This window comes from Scyliorhinus canicula, chromosome 13 (assembly GCF_902713615.1).
Source record: "Scyliorhinus canicula chromosome 13, sScyCan1.1, whole genome shotgun sequence".
NCBI lineage: Eukaryota > Metazoa > Chordata > Chondrichthyes > Carcharhiniformes > Scyliorhinidae > Scyliorhinus > Scyliorhinus canicula.
Genome location: NC_052158.1, coordinates 69762351 through 69783493, shown reverse-complemented (window position 1 = coordinate 69783493; position 21143 = coordinate 69762351). Strand labels below are relative to the sequence as shown.

Below are 21143 nucleotides of genomic sequence, written 5' to 3'. Positions count from 1 at the left end.
TGCACTGGAGGCATTCTATGATTCTATGGTGGATGTCTGGAATTTGCTGCCTGAGTTGGTGGTGGAGGCAGAAACCCTAAACTCTTTTAAAAAGTAGCCGGATTTGCACCTAAAGTGCTATAAACTGCCGGGCTATGGGCCATGTGCAGGAAGGTGGGATTAGAAAGGGCTCCTCCTGGGTGTCTCTAGGTCAGCATGGATAAGATGGACCGAATGGCTCCTTAATGCGCTGTATCTTTTCCATGTTTCAGAAGGTGAAGAGTACTATATTTTCCTGAAAAACAGCACCTCCAACACTGCATAACTCCTTCAGGACTGAAGTGCTGCTAACTTAAAGAGTCAGTGTGGAGTCTGTGCCCAAATTCTTTAGTAAGGCTTGAACTCAAAACTCATTGAGTGAGAGACAAGAGTGCTACCACTGGGCCATCCTGAGTCCCTGCCTGGTTGCAGTCTAGAAAGGGGAAGCTTCCTAACTACTTGAGACCAGACTTTTTCAAACTGTGGGTCGCGACATGCGGATGCATCATGGGCGAGTGTCAGGAGGGTCGGCGAGAGATCGATCGCGGTGTTCCCGATCTTGGGAGAGCACCCAATGGCCGTGACCGGCTTTTAAGCTGAGAATGCTGGCCACCACCGGCCTTTAAATACTTATGATGGAGTCTTCCGACAAGAAGCGGCGGCAGAGCAGATCACATGTCTGGGATTTAGACTGGCTTCATGCACCCTTTACGTCTGTTCTTTCGGCGCAAAATCACAGAGGAGATTCCTCCATTTTGTAGCTGCCAACAAGTGAGCAACGGGACTGTGATGAACTGAATATGTATCTATTCATTATAAGGAAGAGGGAGCCAGTGACACAAACAGGCCATGATCTTACAGCTGAATCTGCTGGATCTAGCTACTCGGGGGAGCCCACGGTAGGATAACAGTAAGAAGTCTTACAACACCAGGTTAAAGTCCAACATGTTTGTTTCAAACACTAGCTTTCGGAGCATTGCTCCTTCCTCAGGATTCACCTCAGGAAGGGGCAGTGCTCCGCAAGCTATTGTTTGAAACAAACATGTTGGACTTTAACCTGGTGTTGTAAGACTTCTTACTGTGCTCACCCCAGTCTAACGCCGGCATCTCCACATCACGGTAGGATAAAGCAGTGCTGGGGTGATTTTTATACAGCTGTATACAGAGCTCCAAGGCATCTGGTGAACTGCCAACAAAGAAAAAACTGAAATCGGGAACAAAGCAGTAGAAAGATGATTTCTTGAGGTATGGCTTTGTTAATTGTGCCAATGCAAAGCCCATGTGTGTTATTTGCAGGGAAATGGAAGTTTAAAACCCTCAAAACTTCAAAGGAATTTGGAGATTAAGTATAGCGAGTTCGAGGACAAACCTCTCGATTTTTTTCAAAGGATGCAGCGAGAATTTAAATCATCAGCTGAAGTCCTTAGAAGAAATGTAACTAAAGCAAGTGAGATCGTGAGGACCATGTAGGCTCATCAGTCGGATTAATGGTAAGTGAAAATGGTGTGTTACAAAGGTCGGCTGGCGTGGATCATGAAGGTCGGTTGGTAAAAGTAGGTCCCAGGAATAAAAGTTTGAAAAACACGCTCTAGACCATCCTATTAGCATTGCTCAGATCTGCTAATAAACAGGTTACAACTGTTTCCTCGAGTGGTCTCAGGGCAGTGAAGAAAAAAAGCTTTAAACATATTTTAAGCTGCTTTTAAGCGGCACTGAGATAACTGGCAACTAGTTCCATATTTGGCGGGAATCTATTTTTCTAACCTATCTGACTGAGAAGTATGAAAAATCAGATCAAGAGCACTTCCAGTTTTTTTCTCAGGGACCTCGTTTAATTCATGGATTTTGACAACATTCAGGAGTTTAAAGGAAGGAGGATGGCAGTTCAGGCAGCCATTGCAAGCAAACGGCAAGAGCATGATCACCTGTCCTGCCTGAATTTAATGTTTGAAAATGCTTTCCTGCATTTAGAAGCAGGTGCAAGGTGGGAGACACCAATTCCATTGACCAATTTTCCCAGTGTACCTTATGTTGTGATAATGGACTCAGAGGCTTCCAGGATTGGTTCCCTACCCCTATCTGTAACCAGCTGAAAAACTGATCTTTGAATTGAGATCACAAAGACCATCCCGTTTTGGGGCACAAATTTCACATCATCTTGCAAAGCTGGAGATCAGTGGACATCACTGACTGCAAGTATGAAACAAAGACCAAAAGCATATATACTTATGTAGGGTCTTTAAAACCAGAGGGCGTCCCAAAGTGCAGCCAATGGAATTATTTTTTGAAGTTACAGGGCGGGATTCACCCATAGCCGGCGGGGCGGGGGGGGGGGGGGGGGGGCGGCGGGACGGAGTGGCATGAACCACTCCAGCGTTGGCCCGCCCCAAAGGTACGGAATCCTCCGCACCTTCATGGGCTAGGCCGGCGGCGGAGTGGTTTGCGGTCTGCCGGCTGACGTGGAACGCCTTTGGCGCCACGCCAGCCGGGGCCGAAGGGACTCTGCCGGCTGGCGCGGGTTCGCGCATGCATGGGAGCGTCAGCGGCTGCTGACATCATCCCCGTGCATGCGCCGGGGGGGTTCACCTACGCCTCGGCCACCGCGGAGGATGACACGGCCGACGTGTAGGAAAAGAGTGCCCCCACGGCACAGGCCCGCCCGCCGATCGGTGGGCCCCGATCGCGGGCCAGGCCACCGTGGGGGCGCCCCCCGGGGCCAGATCTCCCCGCGCCCCCCCTCCCAGGACCTCGGAGCCCGCCCACGCCGCCCGGTCCTGCCGGTAAGGGACCTAGTCTAAGCTACGCTGGAGGGACTGGCAAAAAAACCAGTGGGACTTCGGCCCATCATGGGTTGGAGAATTTCCTGGGGGGCCTCTGCAAGTGGCCGCCGACTGGTGCGGCGTGATTCCCACTCCCGCCGAATCTCCGGTGCCGGAGAATTCGGCGGATGGCGGGGGCGAGATTCAAGCCGCCCATCCCCGCCGATTCTCCGACCCACAGCCAATTTGTGCCCAAGAAGGTGACACATGATAATGATATAATAATTATAATGTGATCATGACCAGCTGGTTGTGTTTATTGGGAGATACATTTTAGCCGGAATCTTGGGGACAACTGCACAGCTCATCACTGAATCCTGTTTTGGGATCATTGATACCTTACTAAATCTGTAAATTCCTTAGTTGAAAGTCTGACAGTATAGCACTCCCTCAGCACTGCGCTGCAGTTTCAGTGCAGACCTGGTACAGATGTCATGAGGTATGTTTATGCAGCAGTTTTAGGGCAACCGGTGTACTGGTAGGCATCAAGGCCTATATATTACTCTGCAATTTTCCAAGTAGAAGTTATTTCATTTGTTATTTTAGCTATGCTGCTACTCTGGAATCAGTGCCATTTGCATTGTAAAGCCCCAAAGGCAGCAGGAAAAATGCAATCTCCAATGTGCAGCTGGTTAAATGTCAGTGTTAGAGCCATTTGTTTCTGCCTGTCCATCTTCCCCAATTTCAGGCTGCTCGCACAGCCTGAATCTCCCATACATCAATGTGGCACTGTAGCCTCAGACGAAAAATGGAGGCCTGAAATTAGGTCTGAGGCGGAAAAGAGAGAAAAACTGAAAGCGAGTCGAGGGGTCACGTACCGATTTGTCACGGGTAGACTTGTTGAAGATAATGTTTTTGGGAAATGTAGGTGGAAGGTTCATCTGGGTAATGATCACACTGGGAGCAGGGGTCGTCTGGATCTCGGGGATTTCCATCTTTCCTGTTGTGATGAACAACACTGAGAAGCAAAAGTAGAATGGTAAATAAACAATGGCATATCCTCATATGGCATAATCCCATTAAGAGAGACTTACCTTTCAACAGATTGAAGACTAGTTAATGGTAATGCTGTCAGATAGGTATTTTACTTGTTCACACATCAGAATATAGCTGTCGCCAAAATTGTACAGAAGGCCTAAGCCATCATTTCCAACCTTTAGCCATTAACTGAGTAACTCTCTTCACATTATACAATGTCCATGTTTTATTTTCAGGGTTCATCCTCAGACATTATTCTTGTGCTTTTTTCCAAACACCTCTTGTGTAAACAGGTTCCCACCCACTACCAGTTGAAGTATGATCTTACATGTACACACGTAAATTCTGGTAATGTAGGCCAAAATTTTACACCTTCCTGTGAACAGGCTATCAGGGGTGTTGGATGGGGGGCATAATATTGGGTGGGATAGTTGGCATAATCATATCCATCACCTGCCTGTCTCCACTGGAATGTTGCCACCTGCAGGGCGGTGATGCTGACCCACCCACCCTTGGGCCAATTGAGGTAATTCAGCAACCAAATAATGTTTACTTAAGCTCTCCTCTTACTGTCACTTGTATTGTACTAATAATGGAGTCAAAGGGAGAGGTGACACGTAATGACACATGGAGGCACGGTGGCAAAGTGGTTAGCACTACTGCCTCACAGCTCAAGGGACACGGTTCAATTCTGGCCTCGGGTGACTGTGCGGAGTTTGCACTTTCTCCCTGTGTCTGTGTAGGTTTACTCCAGGTGCTACGGGTTCCTCCCACATCCCAAAGATGTGAAAAGATGAATTGGCCATCCTAAATTGCCCTTTGTATTCAAAAATGGCTAGGTGGGGTTACTGGGTTACAGGGTTAGGGTGCAGGTGTAAGCTTAAGTAGGCTGCTCATTCCAAGGGCTGGTGCGGACTCAATGGGCTGAATGGCCTCCTTCTGCACTGTAGGGAGTCTACAATCTCAGTGATATGAGACCGCCAGGTATTCCCTAGCAGCTTGACTGTGGGTTTGGGAGATGGCTCCCTCCTGTTTGGGCATTCTGGAGCGCCTTGAGGATCCCTCCATTGGAAAGAGCTGGCCCCACTTGTTTACCCTATTGATTGCCACAACTACCTCCAAACACACCTTGCAACCCACCTTACTTGCCTATTTCTCTGACCTCCATTGGGAACTTGCTTCAACCCCAGCAAGTGGCCGCCACTCCGAATGGTACTGCTGGGGTTGAAGAACTGCAGCCCTCTGATTGACTGTCAGCCTTTGGAGATGGGATATGCTGTGTCATTGGGACCTCAAGCATCCAAATGCCTGGTAACTGTACAATCCAGCCATGACTTCCAGGGACAGTGAGGACTTGCTCGCCCAGACTTTCCAGTCAGTGGGTTGGGCCATTACACCCTGATGAGACCATCAATTCACACGACACGTGGTTAGAAGTGAACAGTGGTTTTAATCATCTTACAACAGAGCCTGCCTGTGACGAGATAAACTCCAGATGAATTGGCAGGCAGGCTCACAACATTAACCATTATACTTCCGGTTAAGGGGAGGAGCGATGGGTGGAGCCATGGGCGGAGCCAAGGGTGGAGCCCAATACAAGCTCCTCATCTCCCTCTATGGGTAGAGCCGCTCAACTACACGTGATCTAATACGAGGTACAGGCTCAACACATGTTGTACAATACAGTGTGGATTATTAATATTTATAATTCACCACACACCCACATTAAAGTCCAGCCATATCCTTGGCTCAGGGTCAAATAGAAACCTTTCTACTATAAATAGTTTAATGGATATGACATACTCATTCCTTTGTTTTCCCAAAAGGCAAGAATAAATATTTCACCACACTTTGTGACTTAGGTTATAAATTTTAAATCAAATTTATTACATTTATCAAATTTAGTAAAAATTATACAAACAGGAAATCAATACAGTTCATTTCCTAATATTCTTGGCCAAAATAAACCAAAAGTCACAAATCTCACTAAAGCTGACTTCCGGTGGCATTGTGTAGGGGGAAGATGTGCATGAGGTCACTCCCACTAGAGTACTGCACTTTTTTGACCTTTTCTCTTAGTCATAGATTCATATCGGTCAACAGCACAGAAAAGGCCCTTCGGCCCATTGTATCTGCGCCGGTCAAAAAGAACCACCTAACCATTCTGATCCCATTTTCTAGCACTTGGCCCATAGCCTTGTATTCCCTGGGATCGCAAGTGCACATCTAAATACTTCTTAAATCTTATGAGGGTCTCTGCGCCCACCACCCTTTCAGGCAGCAAATTCCAAGCTCCCACATCCCCTCTAATCCTCCTGTCCTTCACCTTAAATTTTTTCCCCCTGGTCATGTAGCCCTCCACCAAGAGGAAAGGTTTCCTCCTGCCTATCCTCTCGATGCTCCTCATAATTTTATACATCTCCATCAAGTGCCCCCTCAGTCTCCTCTGCTCCAAGGAAAACAATCTAAGTCTATCCAATCTCTCTTCATAACTAACTCTCCAGCCCAGGCAATAGCCTGGTAAATCTCCTCTGCACCCTTCACATCTCTTCTATAATGTGGATTCCAGACCTGCACACAATACTCTAGTTGTGGTCCCACCAAAGTTTTATATAGTTCCAGCATAACGACTCTGCTCTTAAAGTCTATGCCTCGGCTAATAAAGGCAAGTATATCATATTCCTTCTAAACCACTGTATCCACCTGCGCTGCTGCCTTCAGGGACCAGTGTACATACACACCGAGGTCCCTCTGATCCTTGGTGCTTCCCAGGGTTCTGCCATTTATCATGTATTTCCTTGTTTTGTTTGTCCTGCCCAAGTGCATCACCTCACACTTATCCTGAATTCTATTTGCCACTGATCATCCCATATGACCAGCCTGTCTATATCCCCCCTGTAATCTAAGGCTTCACTATTTATTTATTTAGTTTAAGGGGGTATTTTCTTTTGAAAACCCACAGAATTAATGGGATAAGGATCCTATATAGGTGCAGTGCCCAGAAAAGCTTTGGAGGCTTTGCAGAGCTCGTTGGTAGAAAAGATGGCGGAGGCAGCCTCTGGGCTCCAGCCACTCCATTGACCGCCAAGGTGCTTTAGCGTACCTTTTGCAAAAGAATTCAATAAGCACTGGCGGGTTATGTTGGAGGACCTCCACAAATTGATGGAGGAGGCTGTGACCCCCATCCGATCAGCTCTGGAGAACAATCAAAACCATGAAAGCCAATGGAACCACGATAAAAGACATAGCGATCAGATTGCCTCATTGAATCATAGAATCCCTACAGTACAGAAGGAGGCCATTCGGCCCATCAAGTCTGCACCAACCCTTGGAAAGAGCAACCTACCTGGGCCCACGTCCCCATCCTATCCCCGTAACCCAGTAACCACATCTAACTCTTTGGGCTCGAAGGAGCAATTTTAACATAGCCAATTCAACTAACCTGCACATCTTTGAACTGTGGGAGGAAACCGGAGCACTCGGAGGAAACCCACACCGACATGGGGAGAAAGTGCAAACTCCACACAGACAGTGACCCTAGGCCGGAATTGAACCGGGTCCCTGGCGCTGTGAGGCAGTAGTGCTAACCACTGTGCCACCGTGTCGTCCCACTAGAAGTAGAGATGTCACTGGTAGCCGAAGCGAATAAATAACTGAAGGCAAAGGTGAACGATTCAGTGAATCGGTCCAGGAGGCAATGGGCGGGATTCTCCCGTACCCGGCAGGGCGGGGGGTCCCATCGGGATGGAGTGGCGTAACAACTCTGTCGTCGGGCCACCCCAAAGGTGAGGAATCCTCCGCACCTTCAGGGGCTAGGCCGCCCCGGAGTGGTTGGTGCCCCGCCGGCCGCCATGGAAGGCCCTTGGCGCTGCACCAGCCGGGTCCAAGGGGACTCCGCCAGCTGGCGCTGGTCCGCGCATGCGCAAGAGTGTCAGCGGCTGCTGACGTCATCCCCGCACATACATAGGGGGGTTCACCTACGCGTTGGCCATCGCGGAGGCTTACACGGCCGGCGCGTAGGAAAAGAGTGCCTGCACGGCACAGGCCCACCAGCGAATCGGTTGGCCCCGATTGCGGGCCAAGCCACCGTGAGGGCACCCCTGGGGCCAGATTGCCCCGCATCCCTCCCAGGACCGGAGCCCGCCCGCGCCGCCAGGTCCCGCCGGTAAGGGACTTAGTCCAATTTACGCCGGCGGGACCTGCATAGAAACGAGGGGGACTTCGGCCCATCGCGGGCCGGAGAATTGCCCGGGGGGTCGCTGCGAGCGGCCGCCGACCAGTGCGGTAAGATTCCCGGCCCCGCTAATTCTCTGGCGCCGGAGAATTCGGCGGCCGGCCGGGGCGGGATTCACGCCGCCCCCCGGCGATTCTCCGACCCGGCGGGGGTGTCGGAGAATCCTGCCTGACATGTTTGAATTGTGGGGCTGCCAGAGGAGATGGAAGGCCCAACGCCCACGGAGTACTTCACAGAGATGTTTGGTAAGATGGTGGGGGAGACTGGATTCACATCCCCTCCTGAGTTGGACTGAGCCCACTGAACATCCTTGCAGAGGGCTTGATCTGAGGATCCACCGCATGCGTTAATAGTGAAGTTCCACAGCTTCAAAGAGAAAGAGTGGGTTCTGAGATTGGCGAGGGAGCATCATGACTCCAAATGGGAAGGCCGCACCATCAGATTTTACCAAGAAGCGGGAACAGAGTTGGCGAAGAAGAGGGCTGTGTACACAAAGCCAAGGCTGCCGTGCACAAAAGCAGAGTCCGATTTGGCATGGTGTACCCGGTGCGGTTAAGAATGATTTCGAGGAAAGGACTATTTATTTGATGCGCCAGGAGAGGCTGACTTCTTTGTAAAGGAACATGGGTTAGCTGCTTTGTGACTGAGTTTTCTGGGTGTTGGGCAAGGGCATGTTTAATTGTTGGGGTTCCAGGTGCATATTTTCATTTTTCTGATCTTGTTGGGGTTGAATTTTTACTGTTTGGGCTTAGGTTTGGGGTTTTGTTTCGTGTGAGGTTCTGTTCTGATTGTTGTGAAAATATATGGCTCCCTGTTGGAATGCAGGGGTTTTTAAAATAAATTTAAAGCGCACAATTCTTTTTTTCCAATTAAGGGGCAATTTAGCGTGGCCAATCCACCTAGCCTGAATATCTTTTGGATTGTGGGGGTGAGACCCACGCACACACACACGGGGAGAATGTGCAAACTCCACACAGACAGTGACTTTGGGCAAGGGTCGAACCCGGGTCCACAGCGCCGTGAGGCATGAATGCAGTCGTTTAGGGAGTTCCATATTTTTTATTTGTAGCCATTTTTCTTCACTGGTTGTGAGTCACACTGCTAATCTGAGAGTTAGCTAATGGGGAGCAGTAGTGAAGGGTTGACTACAGCTCATTATAGTAGTTTTTTTTGATAATGAGTGTAAAGTTCTTATTTTGTTTAGATTTAGGTTTGTTCGAAGTAGGTTATAGTTGTTTATGTTTGTCTTGCTGCTATCTGTATGCTTACTTGGGTGGGATAGTATCCGAGAGCGAGGATGAGGGGGTGGGGGGGTGAGGGTAGTTTGCTGACAGTGACTGCAGATTTTAGTTTGGTTTGGTTTGCTGGCTGTCTTGGGTGGTCCTGGTTGCTGTAGCTTTTGTGTATCTGTTGGATAATCTTAGTGGAAATGGCTGACACTGGATTGAGAGGGGTGGGAGACACCCAATTACTTTGGTCACCAGGAATGTCAGGGAGTTGAAAGGCCCTGTGAAAAGGTCGAGAGTATTTGCTCACGTTAAGAGTTTAAATTCTGACATGGTGTTTTTGCAGGAGACTCTACGGCAGGTCAGAGATTATTTCCCTTCTTCGGGATCAATGTAATTATGATGAATGGTTACTGCGCCTTTAATGTAATGATCCCTTTAAGACCGGGTTTGGAACCCTGGGGGACTCGGCCTCCGGCTCCACCCCCCAGGGAGCCATATATAAGGTAATGTCCAGTGGGCAGTGAGCACACTTCTCAGTAGCTGACTGGTTCTCTGCTTATTAAAGCCTTTGTTACCAACCATCTCTCTCGAGTTGTAATTGAGGGTATCACAGTAATCAATGCCTGCGACAGCATTGCTGGTAACTCACCTCTCCCCACCACCTCACTCAATATCCCCAACATGTGGCTTTTAAAACTCCACCGGAAAGCCATCTGGCCCCGGGGTCTTTCCCCTGACATTGTCTATCACTTCCCTCAGCCCCAGCAACTCCTCCAATGCCTGCCTATTCCCTTCCTCCAACTCTGGGAACTCTAACCCATCCAGGAATCGTCCCGTATCCCCCGCCTCTCCACCTGGTTCGGCTTTATACAACTTCTCGTAATGCCCCCTGAGATACCCTCAATTACGATACAGGAGAGAAGATTGGTAATTCAAAGGCTTTAATCATCAGAGAACTGAACAGCTGCCGAGAAGTGTGCTCACCACATGTTGCCTCAGTGAGCCTCATCTTATATACCGTTTCCTGGGGGCGGAGCCAGAGGCGGAGTCCCCCAGGGTTCCAAGCCCGGTCTTAAAGGGCCAATGTATTAAAGGCAAGGTACAGTTACAGCAGTTACTAATACCATTCATCACACCCCCATAACACCTCATTTATCTTTCCCGGTTCCAACACCACCTCCCCATTCTCCACCTGCGCTCTTAGAATTTCCCCAGATGCCACCTGCCACAGAAATTGGTGGGCCAGCATATGGCTCACCTTCTCTCCATACTCATACTGCACCCCCCTCGCCCTCTGTAACTGCCCCACCACCTTGCTCATCGTCAACCTGTCAAACTACATCTGCAGCCTCTTCCTCTCCGCCAACAACTCCTTCGTGGGGGTTCCTGAGTATCTCCGATCCACCTCAACTATCTCGTCCATGGCCACCTGTGCTCCTCCCTTCTCTGTGAGCCTTCAACAAATTAATCTCACCTCGAATCACTGCCTTTAACATGGCCTCAGACACCTCTCTCGTTCTGAATAAGGTCCACATAGTTCCCAATCGGCATCTTACCTTTTCACAAAATGCCTCATCTGGCAATAGTCCCAAATCCAACCTCTACCCTGGCTTCTGCATCTGCCACAAACTGGGCCTAATCTCCAGCCCTTGGTTCAAAATCACCATTCCCGCATACTCCGCCCCCGCCATCCCTATCAGCACCGCCCGACTCGCCACAAAGATATAGATTCTAGAATACAACTTATACATGTGCGAGAAGGAGTACTCCCTCCCTCTCGGGTTCCTGAACCTCTACGGACCCACTATTCCCGTATGCTGCATGAACTCTCCCAGCTCCTTCGACATCCTCAACCTTCCCATCGCCTTGAGGCTTGACCCGTCCACCTTTGGCCCGTTACACAGTGAAAATCTCCGCCCATAACAGCTGGTACTGCCCAGGTTTGGAATCACTCCCAGTAAATCCTTTATAAACCCTACATCATCCCAGTTAGGCACAAACACATTGACCAGCACCACCAGCATCCCTTCCAGCATCCCACTCACTATCACATACCAACCCCCGGGTCCCCTACTTCCCTCGCCTCCACAAACTCCGTTTTCTTGCTCAATAAAATGGCCAACCACTTCGACTTCGAATCAAACCCTGAGTGAAATACTTGCCCCACCCATCCCTTCCTCAGACTAACCTGATCCTTCACCCATAGGTGCATTTCCTATAGAAAAATCACCTCGGCTCTCAAACTCCTCAGGCCTGCAGAAAGCCTGGATCTCTTGACGGGTCCATTCTACCCCAAGGTGTTCCACATTACGTCTATGTCTCCAATCCCCTCTATCATCTGCCATCATCCACCATCAGTTCTGTTTTACTTAATCCCAGTCTGAACTGGGCCCATCCCAGATGACCCCCCCCTCTCCATCTATGACCATGCTCAACCTCCAAACCTGCCACGTTGCATACTACCCCCCCCCCCCTCCCACAAACCCCCTACCCCCCCCCCCCCCCCTCCTCCCCCCCCCCCCCCCCCCCCCCCCCCCCCCGCCTTCCTGGCTACTCCTAGTGACCTCCTCCTCTGCCTCACCTCCATTCACTGGCATTGTTTGCTCGCGTGTTAACTCCTGCCCGGAAGCCTCCTTTGCACACTCTCCCACCCCTCCAGCCACCAATCCCCTTTAGTCTGCACAACCAGCCCCTAACCCCCCCTGAATACTAAAAAAAATACAAAATCACAAATAACCTCCTCCCAAAAACAAAACAATTGGTGGAAGGGGGGAACAATCTCCCACCCTTATGAACTTACAACTTCAAAATCGGCAACCCAGAACAACAGCGACTCCCAACTTTTATGGATTGAACCCCTCCATCCCACACCACCCCTCAGTTTTTCCACAAATTATTTCTCTTGTAAAATAATTTGCCTCCTCCTGCATCTCAAAATAGTACTCCCGGCCGTCAAAGGTTACCCAAAGTATGGCTGAGTACAACAGCCCAAAGCGAATGTTCCATCTGTACAGCACAGCGTTGGCCTTGTTGAATCCCTCAGGCCTATTCGGCAGTTCCACCCCAATGTCCTGGTAAATCCAGATTCGATTACTCTCCCATTCACAGACTCGCTTCACCTTGGCCCACTTCAGGATCTTCTCCTTATCCACAAACTTGTGCCACTGTACAATTACTGCCCATGGCGGCTCACCTGCTCTTGGCTTCTGCCTCAAGGACCTGTGGGCCTCTAGCACCTCTTGCCCAGCACCTTCTCCTCCACCGTCCTGGCCAGCATCGCAGAAACGTACTTTGTGGCGCTCATTTCCCCGACACCCTCTGGCAGACCTACAATTTGAAAGTCATGCTGTCTGGACCTGTTCTCCTGCTCTTCAACCTTCAACATCAGTGCCTTGCATAGAACCCCAAGATCCCCAGCTCCACCTCCAAAGGCACAATATGATTACTCTGGTCGGATATCACCTTTTCCATCTCACGTATCATCGCCCCTTGTGCCTCTCGGCACTTCGCCACCTGATTCAATGAGTCTTGCTGAGGTACTGCTGCTCCCTCAATCGTCCTTGTCCAGTCACTGTGCCTCCGCTGTTGAAATCCCTCCTTGATGAAGCTCATCAATTGCTCCACCTGAGGCTTTTCCACTGACAGCGACCCTTCCCCCTCTGCTATTCTCGAAATTGGCGCTGCGCCACAGGACTTCTCCAACTCCTTAAACAGGTCCTTTATTATCTTCTGCTGGGTCTGATAGCTAGTAGACATGCCAATAATGGGGAGAACCTTTCCTCCTCCACCTTCCACGCCACCTTTCTACTGAAACTACCCAGCTAATGGGTAAAAAGTGCCAAAACCAATCGAGCTGGAGTTGCCCTGTGTGCGACCACTCACTCCATGGCCGCTACTGGAAGTCGACCTATTTCACTCTTAAATGCAGATGTTAAGTTACGTCATGGCAAGGACACCTGGAGTGCTGTCTCCCAGAGGTGATCTTGGAGGATCAGACAGGCTTTGTTAAGGGTCGGCAATTGTCGTTATCTGGGTGTCCAGGTGACCCACAATTGGGCCTCAGATCATAAACTAAATTATGCTAGTCTGGTTGATGGGTCAAGTCCGACTTTCAGAGATGGGATAACCCCCCCCCCCCCCCCCCCCCCCCTCGTCCCCCGTAGTCCTTGGCGGGATGTTCAGACTATTAAAATGAAGGTACTCCTAGATTTTCATTTATTTTTCAATGTATCCCCATCTTTCTCCACAAGTCCTTTATTGTCAAAGTCCATGAATTGATGCCTTCCTTTATTTGGGTGGGTAAGACTCCAAGGATCCCTGAAGCTTTTCTCCGAAGAGATAGGCAGTCTGGGGGCTTGGCTTTACTTAATTTACTGTTTTACTGTCGGGCAGCCAATATTCAGAAGATATTGTTATGGTTCAGTGATCCTGGTTCCATATGGGGACAAATATAAGTGAGCTTCTGCACGGTTTCTAGCCTTGGTTCAATGGTAACCGCAGTGTTGGCTTTCTCTTCCGTACGATTTTCCCTGAATCCAGTGTTGGTATCCACCCTGAGAATCTGAAAGCAGTTCAGGCAGCATTTCAAGCTCTCTACCATGTCTTCACTAACCCTCACCTGCAACAACCACCTTTTACCGACAGCGATTTTGGACAACATTTAAATCATGGGAGGGTTTGGAGAGGTTTGGAGACATGTTGGTGGGAGGGGAGGTTTGCCAGCTTTAAGGAATTGGCTGAGAAATTCCAACTGCCTGGCTCGACTCTTTTCAGATACTTTCAGATTTTCAAATTTTTGCTCAAGGTTTTTCCTTGACACCAACTTCTTGCTTGTTGAAGAGGTGATGGAACCATCAATTCAGCGAACACGTGTAGTTGGATCTGAACAGAGGCTTTAATACACTTACAATAGAGCCAGCCTATTCGTCGTTGAACTTCAGGTGAACTGGCAGGCTGGCTCTAAGGCACTGATCTTTATACATCGGTCCCGGGGGAGGAGTCCTGGGCGGAGCCAAGGGAGGAGCCCAGTACAAACTCTCGTGTACTCCCAGAGCGACTCCTCCTAGTGGTCGGATAGTGCAACTGCACTTACAATGGGTAGATAACGAACATAAATACATGGAGTGATATTGGCAACTATATATAGTGTGAGTGTCATTCACCACAAGAGGATTAAAAAAAAAAATTTAGAGTACCCAATTACATTTTCCAATTAAGGGGGTATTTAGCGTGGCCAATCCACCTATCCTGCACATCTTTTGGGTTGTGGGGGCGAAAACCACCCAGACACGGGGAGAATGTGTAAACTCCACACGGACAGTGACCCAGGGCCGGGATTCGAACCCGGGTCCTCAGCGCCGTAGGCAGCAATGCTAACCACTGTGCCACCGTGCTGCCCGTTGAAGAGGATGTTGTCGTCTGAGGACCTGGGATTGATCCCAGCTCTGGGTCACTGTCCGTGTGGAGCTTGCACATGCTCCCCGTGTCTGCGTGAGTTTCACCCCATAGCCCAAAGATGTGAAGAGTAAGTGGATTGGCCATGCTAGATTGCCCCTTAATTGGAAAAAAATATAATTGGGTACTCTAAATTTAAAAAAAAAAGTGAAAAAAAATTAAAAACAAGAGGATTTTGTCTTGGCTGGGTCTGGTGGGGAGCTATTTCATGCATATGCAGCATGTCCTTTCAGCAGAGTCAGCTCCGTTGAGTGAGGTGAGGGCAAAATGGGAGGTTGAGTTGGGTTCCATCTGGATGTTGAGGTAGGGAGGGAGGCCCTCTACAGGCTCAACTCTACGTTTTTATATGCTCAGCTAAGTCCAATTCAAGGTGTGTGCAACTGACTAAAGCAAGGATGAGTGGATTTTTCTCTAGGGTGGAGGACAAGCGTGAGATTTACCCTTGGGGACCGGCTAACCATGTATGTTCTAGTCTTGTCCCAAATTGGTAAGCTTTTGGGCCTCTTTCTTCAACACCATGTTGGAAATACTCAATGTTGATTTGGATCCATGTCCGCTAGTGGCCATTTTTGGGGTATCAGACTGGTCGGCGCTTCATACAGAGTGAAGAAGGATATCTTCAACGTCACCTCTTCAATAGCTCAGATACAAGTTTTGCTTGGGTGCCGGTCTCCTACTTCGCCCAGTGCCTCGGCTTGGTTCGGTGACTTCATGTCTTTCTTACATTTGGAGAAGGTGAAATACACCATTAAAGATTTATAAGAAGTCTTACAACACCAGGTTAAAGTCCAACAGGTTTGTTTCAAATCACTAGCTTTCAGAGTGCAGCTCCTTGATCAGGCGAATCATCTGATGAAGGAGCTGCACTCCAAAAGCTAGTGATTCGAAACAAACCTGTTGGACTTTAACCTGGTGTTGTAAGACTTCTTACTGTGCCCATCTCCAACGCTGGCATCTCCACATCATTAAAGATTTGGTAGAAGGGTTCTACGTAAGATGACAGCCATTCATTTCCTTTTCTAAGTCACCTTCAGCTGTTCGAGAGTTTATTTTCGTTTTTTTTGGGTTAAGTTAATATGTGCTTTTACTTGTTAGTCTCATTCTTTTATTATGTAACTTTGCTTAATTGTTTTGTATTATTTTGTTTATCATAAAAATTTGTTAGTAAACATAATGAAAGAAAAATAACTCATTAGCTTGTCTAATGCTTTCAAAACCTGGATCAGCATCTAAAGTACACGTGCAGCTGAGATGAAAAGTATAAATACATTAAGGGGAAGCTAGATAAACATGTGAAGGTGAAGGGAGAAGGTTATGTTGATTGTCAGCTCCACATTCTCAACTCTATTGTGCCAAGAAGCTTCTTCTGAATTCCCTATTTGATCTCTTCATTGCGATTGCTTTTCCCCACAAGTGGAAATATTCTGCTGGTTCTACTATTCAAAATATTTCATTATGTCACCCCTCAGTCTTCCCGAGACAGGGGACCCAGCCTGTTTGTCTTTTCCTAGCAGGTATAACCTCACAGTTCAGGTATCATCCGTGTAAATCTTTTTTTTACACTCTCTCCAGTGCCTCTATATTATTTTTCTAATATGATGACCAGAACTGCATACAATACTGCAAGTGCAGTCTATGTGGTGTTCAACACAGCTTTATCATAACTTCTCTGCTTCTCAATTCTATCCCTCTAGAAATAGATACTTGTGTTTGATTTTCTTCTTTAAAGACTTTACTAACTTGTGTTGCTTCTTTGAGTGATTTGTGCATTTACACTACCATATGCCTTTGCTCCTCTACCCGATTTAGATTTGTATTTTCCAAATGATATGTGACCTCCTTATTTTTCTTACAATTATCTATATTGAAACATTATGTCCATTCTGCAAGTTTATCAATACCTTTTCTCGCAATTTGTTGCAGTTCTCCTCTGTATTGGCTGCCCCCTCACTAACTTGGAATCACTGAGAAAGTTTTGATTCCAAAGTCTAAATCATTGATGTTAATTGTGAACTACCGAGGTCCCAGCACTGATCGTTATAGGATTCACCTCCCACCTTCTACCACTCGAAATAACCAATATTTACCCCTGCTCTTTGCGTTCTGTCTTGAACCAGCTGGCTGTCCTGTAGAGTTGCAAGTGCTACAGGGTTCACCCATCAATCTGGGGAAGTGCTTGGCATGACCTCACCCTCCCTTTAAGATCCTCCTTAAAACCAACTCCTTTGAACAAGGTTTTGGTTCCCTGACCAAATATCGCTGTTTGTGGTTTGGTGTGAAATTTTGCTTGACAGTGTTCAAATGAAGAAGCTTGGCTTTTTTTTTACTGAAGGTTCTACCTAATGAAAGTTGTTGTTGTAGTCGGTGACTGGCCCCAGGAAATCCAGTTACTTTGGGCTTTACCACAAACCCTGTTCCTGTAGTGGAAGTTCTACCTTGCATCTAGTTGCAATTTATATCTTCGGGGCTGCATGCTGCCAAGGTTGAGGAAAATGATCTGCTTCAGCCTGTGCTCATCGATTAACCTCACACTCAAAGGTGACGTCATCATAGAATTTCATAGAATTTACAGTGCAGAAGGAGGCCATTCGGCCCATTGAGTCTGCACCGGCTCTTGGAAAGAGCACCCTACCCAAGGTCAACACCTCCACCCTATCCCCATAACCCAGTAACCCCACCCAACACTAAGGGCAACTTTGGACACTAAGGGCAATTTATCATGGCCAATCCACCTAATCTGCACATCTTTGGACTGTGGGAGGAAACCAGAGCACCCGGATGTAATAATATATCACTCTTTAAAGGTATGGCAGGAAAGATTCACGTTGTCATCTGGGAGGCAAAATATCATTTCAAAGACATTTGCAAATTAATTTTTGTTTATAAACCTGGAGTTATTACAGAATGTTGGCTTCATGAAAGCATTCAACTTAAAACAATGGGCTGGATACAACTAAATGGGAACGAAGTCCCATGGTGGACGCTGTGAAACACAAGGCTATAAAATGGCACTCATGTTAGGTAGGGGGCCTCAGCGGGGAATGAGTAGCCAAGGCTGCACATGGCCCCGTTTTGAGCACTGGGGAGCTCCGCTCGCTGGAACTCCTCAGTGTAGGGAGAGACCAGGATGCCATTTAAAAATGACTCCATGGCCTCTGGAACCCCTTGATACAACCCTCCCCCACAAGCCCCAATTCACTGTGAGGGGGTCCCCCACATAAGGCACCCCCAGCCCAATCACCACTGTGTGAAAAATGCCAGTTTGGTACCGAGGCAGTGCCAACCTGGCAGCATCCATGCCAGCTGGCAGTTCCACGTGGGCACCTTCGCAGTGCCAGGCTGACATCCAGGAGGCACTGCCAGGGTGCCAGTTCCAGGCTGGCTGTGCAGGGTGCCAAGGTAGCACGAGCAGTGCCAGGGTAACACCCTGCCCAAAGGGCATACGCCTGGGGGGCCTCTGATCCCCTTGGAGATCCCCACAAGTCATTCCGTCTGGTCCCCAATTGTGGAGACCAGTACTGAATGGCGCTCGCCCGAGGTCTCCGAGGCAAAGCTGATACTCCCTCCCCTCCCCCCCACTCCCCCATACCTTGGGAATCTGCAAATTAAAGTGAGACTAGGGGGCGGCGATTCTCCCAAATGGAGCCCAAGTGTTCGCGCCGTCATGAACGCCGTTGCCAACCTGCGCATGCGCGGGGTCTTCTTCTGCGTGCCGTACCTGACGTAACATGGCGTCGGTGTTCAGGTGCCGGCCGCGCAGGAACGTAGGCCTGGGGTGAGAGGCCGGCCCGCCAATTGGTGGGCCCCAATCGCGGGCCAGACCCCATTGGAGGCCCCCCTGGGGACGGAGACCCCTCACCCCCACAGGCCGCCCTCCGACCCTTCGCGCAGAGTTCCCGCCGGCAGCGACCAGGGATGAACGGTGCCGGCAGGTGTCTGTTGTATCAGAGCGGCCGCTCGGCCCATCTAGGCCGGAGAATTGCCGGCCCTGCCGATTCCAGTGCCGTGTCAAACAGCGGATTGCAGAACACAGCAGAAAATTCCAGAATGTAGCATAATATTCAAATACACAACACAGTGTTCTGAAATGTGGCACAGCATTCTAGAGCATGGGAAACTTTAACAAAAAGCTCAATGGGCCCAGCAAACCTGACCTTGAGTCACCTGATCTACCGACCATGCCACCGTAACCCTTTACCTCATCCGTCTAACATCCCACTGATTTCATAAATCCTACCTTCTCATCAGACTCATCAACCGCACCTATTACCTTCTCACCTAATCTGACAGTTCGTTCTCTTTAAAGGAACACATATGATTCTCTTCTATTCCAATTTAAATGGTTCCGTAGCCTTCCCTGGGAACTTATTCTTCAACTCATTTATCCTTTGGGGTGATGACATTTTCCTGACTGTTCCTCTTAGATTTGATTTGATTTCCCATGGGATTTCAACCCCTTTTCACAAAAAGGAACAATTTCAGGGAACAATTTTCCCAAATCAGTTTTGGTAATTTATTTAATAATTCTGAAAACTTTGGTTAAAGCTACTAAACACATCCTCATTCCTGACTTCCTTAACCTTAAAAGAAAAGTTATAGCAAAATTGCACTTTATGAACCTTTAGCGGATTAAAGCAGTTAGAATTGGATAGTGCAAACACAATATTTGATAATCATTCAAAATTAAAATATTTTATTTCATGATTTTCCCACAAAACAAGCGGCTGGCACAGATGTAGAAAGTCCATTTAAACCCAGGGAACATACTGTACTCACCTCCCAGTTCATCAGTCAGTCTGATTTAACACAGTACAGATAAATTTTAACATTTAACATTACCTTAAACAGCCAACTTCAGTCTGGGACTGAAAGACCAACAACTGTTTTGAGAGGAGAACTTTTTCACAACTCCCTTTCTTCCTTCAGATGCCTCAGACAGTGAGAGGGGCGAACCTTTGTCTATTGAAATACCGACAGTTGCAGGTCAGCAATTGTACAAATTTGTAGTCACTACATGTGTCAGGTCAGTGTCTGAGCAGATTACAGTAAGAAGATAATGCAAGTACATCAAATCCTGCCCAAGGTCACAACTCCACATTATAAAGCTTCTATTAATAATCTTTTAATTGTCCTGTCGTACACAAAAGATTTACAATGATCTCGGATCTCCTCCCTCTCTCCAATATTTTCTGAGCAGAATATGGTGGGCTGGGGTGGGGAAGAGAAAGGAGCCATTTTCCCATTCGCTTGTGACCTCCATTATTGTCTACTTATGATGTGCAAATGATGAACAGATGTCACTGGCAGATTTCCCCAGTGCCAGTCCATCTATTCAATTTGAGTTTATGTCAAGCATGCTGGTATGATACAGTCATTCTCCATTCCCATTGCAGGCAGGCACTACCAGAGAATCTTGCTAAATTTATGACAAGGCCACAAGTTTGGAAAATTGGTTAAGGTCAGAAGTGCACTTTTGTGATGGGGATAAGCCCTGTCATGCTGGAGATACACCCCTAACTGGTGGACAGTGGTGTAGTGGTATTGTCGCTGGACTAGCATTCCAGATTAATGTTACTGGGGATCCTGGTTCGAATCTCACCGGGGCAGATGGTAAAATTTGAATTAAAAAAAAGTAGGGTGGCACGGTGGTGCAGTGGTTAGCACTGCTGCCTACGGCGCTGAGGATCCGGCTTCAATTTGGGCCCCGGATCACTGTCTGTGTGGAGTTTGCACGTTCTCCCCGTGTCTGCGTGAATCTCGCTACCATAACCCAAAGATGTCCAGGTTAGGCAGATTGGCCATGCTAAATTGCCCCTTAATTGGGAACAAGTATTTGGGTACTCTAAATTTAAAACAAAATGCTGGCGATGCATCCCAATAGTAGAAAGCCTGAGTTAACTTGTCGTATATATACCTGAGACAATTCTACTGCATGAGTATGAATGGGCTGAGTAAGGGGACCAGGCTACTGATCTGCTAACATCTTGTTTTCTGCTGCACTGTGTAGAATATGTTTGATGATATGACATGCAATCATAAAAGATTTCATAGATCAGTTGTGGAATATACCTTTACTAAAGTGACAGCAGATTTTTCCCTTGGGTAATATTATTAGATTTTATATAGTTAAAAATCTATAAGGGAGTATTGGCTTGTGTGTTCTGGCCTAGTGAGTTTTTGGGAAGAGGGCTGTTTTGTAAGACTATTAACTGTGTAACTTTAATATTGTGCTGTAAAATTTTCTTTACTTCTTGTTAATAAATCTTTTAAGTTTTAAAATCCAACAAGCTTTACTGGAATTCTATGCTCCTGAGATCAATATTTTTTTTCCTCGTCTTCAGAATACAAAACAATGGTTATGATCAGGAAGATAGGTTTTCCCCTGCGATTTGGCTGGCTCAGCAAATAACA

General features: G+C 47.9%; 1 protein-coding gene across 1 annotated transcript in view; it reads right to left on the bottom strand.

Moving 5' to 3' along the window:
• LOC119975806 (S-arrestin-like) overlaps nucleotides 1–19743 on the bottom strand; it is a 98230-nt gene extending 78487 nt beyond the window's left edge. Inside the window, exons 1-2 of the mRNA XM_038815677.1 lie at nucleotides 19572–19743; nucleotides 3656–3795 (exon numbers count right to left, since the gene is read on the bottom strand). Of these exons, the coding sequence (XP_038671605.1) occupies nucleotides 3656–3772 (117 nt within the window). The 5' untranslated portion in view covers nucleotides 3773–3795; nucleotides 19572–19743. The remainder of the gene's footprint in view (nucleotides 1–3655; nucleotides 3796–19571) is intronic.
• Nucleotides 19744–21143: the final 1400 nt, after the last annotated feature.